Source organism: Notamacropus eugenii, chromosome 2, assembly GCF_028372415.1.
Source record: "Notamacropus eugenii isolate mMacEug1 chromosome 2, mMacEug1.pri_v2, whole genome shotgun sequence".
NCBI lineage: Eukaryota > Metazoa > Chordata > Mammalia > Diprotodontia > Macropodidae > Notamacropus > Notamacropus eugenii.
The window spans coordinates 104,513,377-104,525,656 of record NC_092873.1 but is presented as its reverse complement, the minus strand read 5'-3'; the positions used below and the strand labels follow the sequence as shown (position 1 = coordinate 104,525,656).

The following is a 12,280-nucleotide window of genomic DNA, read 5'->3' as shown; positions in this document are numbered from 1 at the left end:
CTGCTAGATCTTGTGTTATCCTGATTGTATTTCCACAATACTTGAATTGTTTCTTTCTAGCTGCTTGCAATATTTTCTCCTTGACCTGGGAATTCTGGAATTTGGCCACAATGTTCCTAGGAGTTTCTCTTTTTGGATCTCTTTCAGGCAGTGATCTGTGGATTCCTTGAATACTTATTTTGCCCTTTGGTTCTAGAATATTAGGGCGGTTTTCCTTGATAATTTCATGAAATATGATGTCTAGGCTCTTTTTTTGATCATGGCTTTCAGGTAGTCCCATAATTTTTAAATTGTCTCTCCTGGATCTATTTTCCAGGTCAGTTGTTTTTCCAATGAGCTATTTCACATTCTCTTCCATTTTTTCATTCTTTTCGTTTTGTTTTGTGATTTCTTGGTTTCTCATAAAGTCATTAGCCTCCATCTGTTCCATTCTAATTTTGAAAGAACTGTTTTCTTCAGTGAGCTTTTGAATCTCCTTTTCTATTTGGCTACATCTGCTTTTGAAAGCATTCTTCTCCTCATTGGCTTCTTGAACCTCCTTTGCCAATTGAGTTAGCCTATTTTTCAGGGTGTTATTTTCTTCAGCATATTTTTGGGTCTCCTTTAGCAGGGTGCTGATCTGCTGTTCATACTTTACTTGCATGTCTTTGATTGCTCTTTCCAGTTTTTCCTCCAGTCCTCTAACATAATTTTCAAAATTTTCTGAGGCCTTTTTGAGCTTTTCCATGGTCTGAGCCCATTGAGTGGGCTGAGATGCAGAAGCCCTGACTTCCGTGTCTTTCCCTGATGGTGAGCACCACTCTTCCTCATCAGGAAGGAGGGGAGGAGAAACCTGTTCACCAAGAAAGTAACCCTCTATAGTCTTGGTTTTTTTCCCTTTTCTGGGCATTTTCTCAGCCAGTGACTTGACCTCTGAATATTCTCCTCACACCCACCTTGCCTCCGGATCCTCCCAGCCAGTGCTTGGAGTCCGAGACTCAAATGCTGCTTCCCAGCCTCAGGGCTTTGGGCGGGGGCAGGGCTGCTATTCAGTGTGAGATCAAGTTCAGCTGCCCGGGTGGGGGCAGGGCCACCTCACGGGCTTAGTTCCCTCAGGGGGTTTATGCAGAGACCTTCAACAATGGATCAGGGCTCCTGCCTGCTTGGGGAGCCCTGGTCTGCTCCCGCCTCCGCTGCTGCCTCCCAAGGGGGCCTGAGTTATGGGGGCAGCCCACTCCCCTCTAGACCCTCCAAAGAGACCCTCTCACCAATCCTTGTCACCTGTGGGTGGAGGGACCTGCATGGCCCCTGGAGATTCCATCCCTCAAGCCTGCTTGGATCTGCTCCCCTCGATGCCATGCGGGCAATGCAGGGCTGGGCTGGGCTCCAGGTCCGCAGCATGAAGGACCTTTTGAGAGAGGTTTTCAGGCTTTCTGGAACAGAAGTCTCATCCACTCCGTTGTTCTGTGGCTTCTGCTGCTCCAGAATTTGTTGGTAGTTCTTTTTTATAGATATTTTATGCGCTGTGGGTTTGGAGCGAGTGTATGTGTGTCTTTCTACTCTGCCATCTTGGCTCCGCCCCCCTTATTGTCTTTAGGATGAAATATAAAATCCTTGGTTTGTCTCTTAAGGTCCTTCATAAACTGTCTGCTTCATACCTTTCCAGTCTTCTTATACTTTAATGCCTTGATATACTCTTTGATCCCTAACACTCTATCCCCCAACTTCCAGCATTTACACTGGCTGTCTCCCATGCTTGAAGCACATTCTTCACTTCCTTAACATCTTTCAAGTCTCAATTAAAGTCCCTCCTTCAACAAGAAGCCCTTCCAAGTCCTCCTTCATGCCAGTACATTCCCTCTGAGGTTATCTTCAATGTTTTTCTGTAAAGCTCTTGTTGGAACTGCGCATGCTGTTTCCTCCTTTGCACCCTGAGCTCAAGAGCAGGGAATGTTTTTTGCCTTTCTATATATTCTCCCAGATTAGCAGAGTGCCTGCCTCACAGGATGCTCTCAACTATTTTTTTTTATGTGGAAACATAACTTGTGATTTCACGATCTTGATCAAAGCCACCTCCATGCATTCAGCCTCTCCTGTGGAATTCCTGCTGTAATCTCTTAAGTTTTCCTCTCCCATGACCATCTCCTAGGTGCTGCTAAATGCATCTCTAGAAGGTCTCATGTTTGTTCTATTCTCATGTTTGTTTCTATTCTTAATTTTCAACTACAGGAGAGGCCTTTATTAACACCCCCTGATCCTGGAGAGTGAAAATGACATTGAAGTTTCAGACATGGATGACTGGATGGATGTTGATACTCTCATTAAGAATAGTGGATTTGGGGCTTCCTCTAATAAGAACTTCTCAACCTACAAAAGATAATATCACAAGAAGCATTGGCCCTGGTGTGTCCTGCTAGCTGCTTTTCCTCATGAATTCTTATTACTTCCTCTTTTTATTTTATTTTATTTTATACCGGTCTCCTAGTTTTGTCATCCAGTGTTTTCCAGACTTGTTTTTGACATCTCGTTTCTCATATCATATCCATTTCCCTCATATCCACTATTTTTTTTACTAGATGATTTTATTTTTCCTGGGCAATCAAGAAAAAACAGAATTGTAAGTATCCATTATCCTTGCTTATCCAGAACTGAAATCTGTGCCTGAAATTGATCAAGGTGATCAAGGCTGGTCTTCAGCCTGCTGCCCATTTTCTGAGGATACGTTCTGGTTCTGCACTTTAAGCTGAACTGGTTCTGTCTCCCAACAGTCTTCCTATCCTTTCAGACTCTCATTTTCTTCATTAGTTTACTAATCCTGTGCTACTCAGTGATATCTATCAGAGACTCTAGTCTCCCCTGCAGTTGCTGTGCCCTTTGGAGTTCACTGTGCATGACTTGCTGTTTCTGGAGACTAACACAGGTGCCTCTCAGCTCCTGGTTCTGTTGGTGCAGTTCCAGGTTGAGCTGCTCAGTCTCCTCCTGCTCCCCTCCCTGAGTGGTGGCCACAAACATCTCCTTCTTACTTTCTGGACGAAATTGGAAAGGAATACTGCACCCCCCCCACCCCCCCACAACAAAACAACAGCACTGAACTTGGGAAGGTAGGAAGCTTTCAACTGTACTTGTTCCTGCAAAGACAATTGGTTGTGGAGGGCGGCAGGCAAAGCAGGCCCCATAAAGATGTCTTATTTTTTGGTTGTCTTCCATCATTCTCTAAAGATGCCAGCCATCTTTCTGGTAGAGAATGAAATGCTGAGTGAGGATGTAATAGCATGTGATACCTCCTCTAGGGATGGAAAATTTCTCCAAGTAGTTAAAGACGATCTCAGAGAAATGGCAGTGATCCAATAGAATGACTGACATTCGGGGTTTTTTGCCAGTCTCTCCCATTATGGGGGAGTATCCTAACAGCCACAAGCAACATTGTTGCAACAGCAGCCAGGGCTGGGGAGGACAGGGAAGAGGAGGCAGGGAGTCCCCATAGGGTGAACTTCTTTGCACCCACTCCACACCCAAATCCACTATTCTTAATGAGAGCATCAACATCCATCCAGTTATCAATGTCTGAAACTTCAATGTCTTCTTCACTCCCTCTACATATCCAGTCACATACTAGTTTGTGTATGGATGTGTGTGTGTGTGTGTGTGTGTGTATGTGTGTGTGAGTGAAGACAACACCTCTTGCATATGACCCCTTCTGATTCAGACCTCCATCACCTTATGATTATTGCAAAAGTCTCCAAATTGTCTCCCCACACCAATCCATCATTCACAGGTTAGGGACTCCCACATGTACTCAGTAAGCTCCAGTGCTTCCCTATTACTTCCCTTTTCTAAACATACAATTATGTGTTGGTTATTTAAGATTTTCTATCTGCAAATGTTGTTTCCTTTGCTTTAAAGAAAACACAACATATTGATCTTTTCTTTTTACATCACATTCATATATGAATACATCCCTCTCCTCCCCTAGCCTTTTAAACAATTATTTAAAGGAGAAAAAAGCAGGCAATGCAGCAACTGTGTCTTATGGTACACGTATCATTTCATACCCATAATCCTCCACTTCTGCAGTGGAGAGATGTCCATTTCCTCACCTTTCTTAAGGGGCCCAAGTTTGGTCATTGATATATGGCATTCAGTTTTGTTGATTTATTCTTTCCATTTTTATTGTTATAATTATTTTATATAATTCTTTCCTGGTTTTATTTCATTTTATAATAGTTAATGTCTTCCATGTCTTTTTTGAATTCTTTCATTTCATTAAATTTACATAACACAATATGGTTTCACCATTAAGAAGTCAATGGGCACTCATCTTGTTTCTATTTCTGTGGTGCCATAAAAAGTGCTGCCATAAATATTTTGACCTATATGTATGTATGACATTTTTGTTGCGGTGAATGTGATAAAAGTATGTATCTAAGTCTGAAACCTAACATTACTTGCAAAGGAGTAACACAAGACACTTTCATAATAAATGACAGGGCAAAGCCGGGGGGGCTTCATTTCCCCACTATTTTGGGCAACGTGCTACTCAGTGTGAAGCTGCTTTACACTAGAAAGATCATTGGCTCTGAAATCAGAGAACATTAGTTCAAATCTAACCTCTAATTTTTACTGCCTTGTGACCTTGGGCTCTGGCCTGGGCCCTCTTCTCTTCTTCCTCTACATCATTTAGCTTGGTGATCTCTTCAGCTCCTACACATTAAATTATCAGCTGAAAACAGGTGACTTTCCTATATCTTTGTCCAACCCTAACCTCTTTCATGACCTCTATTTTCCCATCTCTAATTGCCTGTTGGACATTGGACATTCCTAAAATGGATGTACTCTAGATGTCTTACACTCAACATGTCAAAACTGAGCTTACTAATTATGACCCTCTCCAACACCACCCTTTCCCCATCCTCACTTCCCTATGGCTGTGACAGGTACCACTTTCCTCTACGTTACACAGACTCACATCCTTGTCAGCCTTGACTCTACACTCTCATCTCCTACATCCAGTCATTTGTCAAGTGCTATCCTTTCTACCTATTTCTCACATATGCCCTCCTCTCTCCTCTAAGAAGGCAATCACTCTGGCCCAGGCCCTCCTTACCTTAGGCCAGAACTATTACAATAACCTGCTGAGGGGTCTCCCTGCCTCAGTCTCTCCCCACTCTGAGCCATTTTCTACTCAGATGTCGAATTGCTCTTTCCGAAGTGCAGGGATTTCCTAAAGACTCATCATGGAAAATGCTGTCCACATCCAGAGAAAGAATTGATGGAGGCTGAATGGAGATCGAAGCACATGATTTTTACTTTTTTTATTCTTTCCATGTGTTTTTTCTTCTGTTCTGCCCCTTCAAAATATGACGAGTGTGGAAATGTTTTACATGACTGACGTGTATGGCCTATATCAGATTTCTTGCTATCTTGGGAAGGAAAGAGAAAAGAAAAATTTGTAACTCAAAATTTTATAAAAAAATGAATGTTGAAAATTGCCTTTACATGTAATAAGAATAAAATAAAATATTATTTTTAAAATAAAGTGCAGGTGTGACCATGTTATTTTTCTATTTGACAAACTTCAATGACCCTCTAGTACGAACAGGAACAAAAAGGAAATCCTCTTTGACTTTTAGACTTGAGCACCTTCAAGGCAAGAACCATTTTCTGCCTTTGTTTGTATCCCAACACTTAGGACAGTGTCTGGCACACAAGAAGCATTGAATATTAACTCATTGAATCTTACTAATCTTATGGAGCTTAACCTTCCTCATTTGGAAAATGAAGGGTTTAGACCAGATGAACTCTGAGCTCTAGATTTATAAGAGAAAATCAAAGGGAATTGTTTGCTAGAAAAATGTATGAAAGGAAACAAGGAAGTCCTTGAACCCATGCTCTATTACTTTGTACTGTATACTAAAATTCCAATGGCTTAGAATCTATGGGAACCTGCAAACTGAAATACTGCTCACAAATGACATTGTTTCTGCACAAAAAGGAAAAGCAGATGAGCAATCTTGGGCATCTCACCCCTTATCAGCGATTTAGTGGATTCTCTCACATCTCCCCAGCTTCCATTTACTGCTCTGACACTGACAGGCTTCTATACTCTCCAAAGAGGGAGAAGAGCCCAACTTGGGTGCAGAACAGAGGAGGCCCAGCCTCCTCATTTCCTCCCACACTGACACTTCCTCTACTGGTCAAGAACGGCCTCCCATAAACTTCATTAGGTGAAGGTAAGTTCTGGGCAGCCTCACCCCTTCCATAGAAATGAACTAACCACAAAATCCACTCATTTAAAAGCATTTCCTGCTAAACATTATGGGCAAATGGTATGATGATTTTTAACAATTAATTTCCTTCTATTTACCCCAAATGGCACTAATTCAAGGGAACCTTAGATGAGATTCCATTATCGTTACTAATAAAAAGCTAACAAACTTCTACAAAAGGCCCAGGAAATGGCTGGTTTCATACTAGATTTCATAACTGTGAATAAAGGGAGAATTGTTCACTAAATAAGAGTTTGAGGAAACCAAAGGAGAAAACAATTTTCATTATCTGAAACTGAGCAGCTTTTACATGACAAGATTAATAGCTAAAAGAATTGCTGATGGATGAAAATGTCTTTGTATCAGTTGTCTCTGATAAAGGAGAGACAGCTAGGTGGTGCAGTGGATAGAGCATCAGTGCAGTAGTTAGGAGGACCTAAGTTCAAATCTCAACTCAGACACTTGACACTCACTAGCTTGGGCAAGTCACTTAACCCCAACTGCCTCATTCCTGGGTCATCTCCAGTCATCCTGAGGAATATCCGGTCACTGCATTCAGATGGCTCTGGAGGAGAAGTGAGGCTGGTGACCTGCACAGCCCTCCCTCACTCAAATAAAGTCAAGTGCAAGTCATGTCATCATTTCTCTGATGGCATGGTCTTCTTCAGCAACAAAAGACCAACACACTCTGATAAAGGTCTATTATTCAAGACATGTAGGAAATGAGTACTAATATATAAGGTCAAGAGATTTTACCACTAGATAAGTGGTCAAAGGAAATGAAGAGTTCTAAAGTTTGTTCCAAATCACTAATAATGAGAAAAATGGAAATTAAAACAACTTTGAGATTTCACTTATTCCCCAGCAAATTTTCCAAGGTGCTAACACATGAAAATGGTTCCTGTGGGAAGGTCTACACAAAGACAGGCAGCTTGATGTCCTACCTGTGGAGCTGTGCACTGGTACAACATTTTGTCAAAAACAATTTGGAATCATGCTCAAAAGTGTCCAAATCTCTATGCCCTTTGATGCTGAGATCCCACAGCTTAACATATATGCCAATGGTATAAAAGATGGGGGAAAAATCTCAAAACACTTATTGCAACACTTTGTGGTAGCAAAGAAGTAGAAACAAAGCAGGGGCCCATCACCTGAGAAAAGGGATAAGCAAATTGTGGCATAGGAACGTAATGGAATTGTGTTGCAACAGAAGAAACAACAAAAATGAAACATGGGAAGACTTACGTGAACTGATACAGAACAGTGTGAGCACAGCCAGGAAAGAAATACACTCAGGACTACAAAATGAGGGGAAACGATGCTGAATGTTATACAATTAGTTACCAGGCTTGGCCACAGAGGAGAGAAAACAAACATTTCATGGAGGAAGTGGAGAGATTACGGGTATGTATTGATACTGTTGGATACATGTGATCTGTGTGATGGTTATTAGGGAACTTTGGATTAAAACTTTTGTTATGAGGAAAAGCAATGGAGGCAGGGTATATATTAAGCAATGATTATGACATGAACACAAAATGTATTACTAAAACTTTAATTTTTTAAAAGTGCCATGGAGAGGCACAGCACAGGCTACAGTATATCATCAAATAAGAACTGAGCAGAAGTCACAGAAGAGTCATCAGAGAGACGGATCACCAGAATGAGGGGGCCCATCACATGGGAAAGTTAAGGGTTTCTGGGCACACAGCTTGTGAGGGCACTGGTATCTACATAACATCAGGAAATATATCAGGAAGGTCACTAGCTTGTTGATTAACCAACTTCTATAGGAACAAGAGGCCCTCAGGACGAAAAGGTGTGGATGGATTGCCATCTGCACCTCTGGAGGGATTTCACACATTGACAGAATCTACAAATCCCAAATGCTGAAGTTTCCTCCTCTGCTCCCCTCACTTTGTCTCCATGTCACCAAGCACTAGTTGATTCTCAGTCTTGTAATTCTTGGGTGAAGGTTCAAGGGACAAAAATGGATTAAAAAAAAAAGGAGGGTGGAGGGGGTCTTTGAAGCTCTCTTGGAGAAATACCAAGAGGTCAGCCAGTCAAAGGTACATGGAAGGAGTTATGCCAAGGAAGGGGTCAGTAAAGCTAATTCCTGGAGATCTGGGCACAAGCAGGAGCCTCCAAACATGAGAGGGAGGCTTGGGATTCAACAGTTCCAGGGGACACAGGGTCAGGGATTAGCTCAGGAACCCTGCAGAGGACACAGAACAGGCACAGAAGAGTTTACATGGGGGGGTCTAAACCCAGAAATAGAACCACTTCTTACCACTAAGGGCCCCCAAGTCTCTTCTTAGCTTCAGGCCCCACTGGGCAGACACTGTAGCTATGAGAATCCTGATCCCAACTGGGTACAAGGATCTTACCTGTTGGTTGTGAACCACGATTTCCTGGAAAAGGAAGAAAGACAGACATACAAATCCTTGTAAATCCTAGAGACACAAAAGCAAAAGGCCCCAAGGTTCTGAGCATGTGGGACAGGGGACTCCTGCCACTACTTAGTCCAGTATGGGACACCACAGAGGAAGCATTTAATCCATGCTTCATCCATCAAGTTACAATAGTGTGAGTGGATGGGGGAGAGGGAGGATGGCAGGGGGAGGGCTAAAGGCTGTCTCTGTTGTGAATATGAGATTCCCTAAGACCCTTAAGCCCTAGGATCTGGCCCCTTCACCACCTTCTATAAATTCCTGGGGATGGGGGTAGGGAGAAGAGCTGGAGTCAGAGCCAGACCACACCTTCGCCCCTAATCTGGGGTCAGATTTCTGGCACAATCAAAAGTTCTCTCTGTCCTAGAGAAGATCATGGAGGGGAGGGGGGGCCTCAGGCCTTTTCCCAGACTATCTCACCTTTCTGACTCCTCTTGTGGACAATGAGGCCAACCCCAAAGAAGATCAGCCCCAGCACGAGGCCCCCAACTCCACTCAGCATCTTACTCTGGGCAGATTCAGACTGTGCTTCTGTAGAGGAGAGACACCAAGGATTAAAAGTTTTCCTCAAGAGCCAGCCCCATGTGGGGAGTAGACAGGTCTGAGGGGAGCCTGAGAAAGTGGCTGAATCCTGTCTAAGAATGGATTGATGTGCAAAGGGCCTTTCAGGACTCAGGAAGTGAAAGCTCACCAGGAAAACTGACATCTATCCATCTCAAAGTCTAGCTCCCCAACCCTATGACAAAGGAGTCTATAGGCTGATCACAGAGTCCCAGAGGGAGGCCAGCTCCCAGGGCTGGGGTCAGTGAGGAAGCTGAAAAGGTCTCCATAGCTCTTAGGTCAGCACTACCATTAAGGGGCTGGGCTAGGAAAAGGGAGGAGGGTGGGTAGCACTGCATGGGGTTTGTATCAACCCAGGGCAGAAGAAAAGAGGCTCCAGGATACACTCTGAGGGGATCTCAGAGCTAGCTCCATGTCCTGACCAATGTTAGAACTGGAGGGTGAGGGAGCTCTATCTCACTCCAATCCAAGATGACAGGTTTCTGAAGGCTGGAGTGCTCCACGTGGCAGGTGTAGACATCACCACGCTTGGGGATCATTTCCAGCATCACCAAGATCTGGTAAGTCCAGTCTCCATTGCTGACCAGGCCTGTGGACACAACCCCAGCTGTCTCCTCCTGTCCATTCACGAACCACCTGACCTCAATGTCCCCAGGATAGAAACCAGTGACAGAGCACACAAGCAGGTTGTGGTGTCCCAGGGGAGCCAGCTTTGATGGATACACAATCACCTCAGGCTCAACTGGAAGAAAGAAGAAAGATCTTGAGTGAGGGAGCTGGAGCAGGTCTTCTTAGTTCACCTACCACCTCTGCCACGTGATCCACAACCAGCCTCATGTTTCCTTTCCTTCCCATGGCCAGAAGTCGGCATTTTGGTAGACATTTAAGTTCCTCCTGAGACTAGAAATCTGACGTAGCAGGAAGTGGGCCCAGGAGTCCATGGTGCTGAATTATCACAGCCCCAGCTCATCAGGTTTCAGTGATATGGGAAGAAATTAGCAGGTAAGATTTCTCATTGCAAACAGATAATTTGTAAAGGATTATTTCCAAAAGCAGAATATAAGGGCATACAATAGACTATTTTCAGAAATACTTCTAGGTCAAATATTGAGATGCTATCAATCCACTGAAGAAATCTTCAATCAGGGCAACAGTGGTGAATATCTAGGCCCAGTAGAAACCTGAGCATCCTGACCCAGAGTACAGGGGCCCTGGGAGAAGCAGAAGTATGTCTGGGTCTGGGGAGAAAGGTAATTTCAAGGAGTTATCACAGAAGACTGGGAGGGGGAAGGGAGGGAGAGAATGTGGTTGGGACAGGAGAGAGTAGAGCATGGGAAGTCTCTGCTGAGCTAAGATTCAAGGATAAAAAATGCAAAGTTGCATTCATGACTTAAAAAGGTTCATGAAGCCTGGGCACTCAAGACTTGGGGGATTTCATTTTATATTAACTATTTTGTTCTCTCTTTTTTCAATTGTGTACAACTCTTTTTGAGACTACTTGGGATTTTTTTTTGGCAAAGATATTGGACTCGTTGGACATTTCCTTCTCCAATTCATTTTACAGATGAGGAAACTGAGGCAAACAGGGTTATGTGACTTGCCCAGTGTAATACAGTCAGGAAATGTCAGAGGCCAGATTTGAACTGAAGGAGATGAGTCTTCCTGACTGTCGGCCTGGCACTCTTTCCACTGCTGTACCTGCTGCCTATTAACCACTCTGGCATTGTATAAATATGAGTTATTTATTGGTGAAGGGTTTGCGGCTTGTTCCCAAGATAATTAATCCCCATTAGAATTGGAGGAGGGAAGAAAATCTGAATTTGACTGAGGAAAAAGGACTCAAGGAGCCAAAATCCATGTTAGTATAAGAGGGTCTTTTCCCCTTTTCCTCTGTCCCTCCCCCATTCATTGTCTCTTTGTTCTCCTCTAGCTTCCCTTCCCTTTTCCCCTTTTCTCATTTCCAGTTTTTCTGCTCCTCCTTCCTCCCCATGTCTCTTTCCGTTCTTCTATCACTTACCTACCTCTTCTCTCTCTCATTCCTTTTCTCCTCCATCCCAATCCCCTCCCCCAGTCTTCTTCCTTCCCACTCATCCCCCCTTGGTCCCTCATCTCTCCTCACCTCCATGTCCCTTTCCTGCCCCTCCCCCATGGTCCCCTCCCTTCCTCTTCTCTCCCAATCCATCACCTCCCTCTCCTTCCATCTCAGCTCGTCCCACCCCCTCGTCTCTTTCCTGCTCTGGGGGCCCCGTCCCTGCTCCTGTGACCCCCCCCTTCCCTCCTCCTCACCTGCCCCCTCCCATCACAACCTCCCCTTCCTCTGCGCTCCCTTCCAGCCCCTTCTCTTCTCCCCCCTCCCCGCTCTGCCCCGCCCCCGCTCCCTCCTCCCTCTCCCCTGGTGCCCCCTCCCCTCCCGGGGCGCACTCACCGCGCCTGCGCACTAAGAAGCGCTCAAGTATCTCGTAGTTGTATCTGCAGTAAGTGTCCACCTTGGCCCGTCTCTGCTCCAGTTCACCCTCCAGGTTGTTCCAGTACTCAGCATCGGGCCGCCCCAGCTCCGTCAGTTTTTATGGATTAGATGATAATGTTCTTAGCTGGATTTGAAAGTGGTTGAATGTTTGGGGTCCAAAAATTAGTGCTTGATGGGTGAATATCAAATGAGAGAAAGTTGCCTAGCAGAGCATGCAGGATCTTTCCTTGGTCCTTTCCCATTCAACACTTTTATCAGTGCCTTGAATGAAAATTCGCAGAGGTTTTGTCATAGGTTTTCACTGTGAAAAAAAGTAGAGCTATAAGATGATATCTTGAAAAGGGGCCTGATAAAATAAAGGTATATTGAAGATGAGGGAGATATGAGCATATTTTTAGAGAAGAAGTCTAGATAAAGAGAAAGACTGAGGATGAGAAAAATGATCAAATGTGCTAGCTCTTGGAAAAGGATAAAAAGAAAGAACATCTTACCTCAAGGAGAGAAGATTGCCCTGTCAATGAGAAGGAGCAAAAAAAAAAAAAAAAAAAAAAAGGAGG

The 12,280-nt window shown here is 44.0% G+C and overlaps 1 protein-coding gene and 1 pseudogene across 1 annotated transcript; both read right to left on the bottom strand.

The window, feature by feature from the left end:
- Positions 1-2,607: 2,607 nt before the first annotated feature.
- On the bottom strand, positions 2,608-3,369 carry LOC140522787 (calcium-binding and coiled-coil domain-containing protein 2 pseudogene; annotated as a pseudogene).
- Positions 3,370-8,522: 5,153 nt separating this feature from the next.
- LOC140522786 (HLA class II histocompatibility antigen, DR beta 4 chain-like) lies at positions 8,523-11,820 on the bottom strand (the record flags this gene model as incomplete). Its single annotated transcript, XM_072638049.1, has 4 exons — positions 8,523-8,656; positions 9,116-9,226; positions 9,717-9,998; positions 11,682-11,820. Coding segments are annotated over 4 exons (651 nt in total), but the record flags the coding sequence as incomplete, so codon positions are not given.
- Positions 11,821-12,280: the final 460 nt, after the last annotated feature.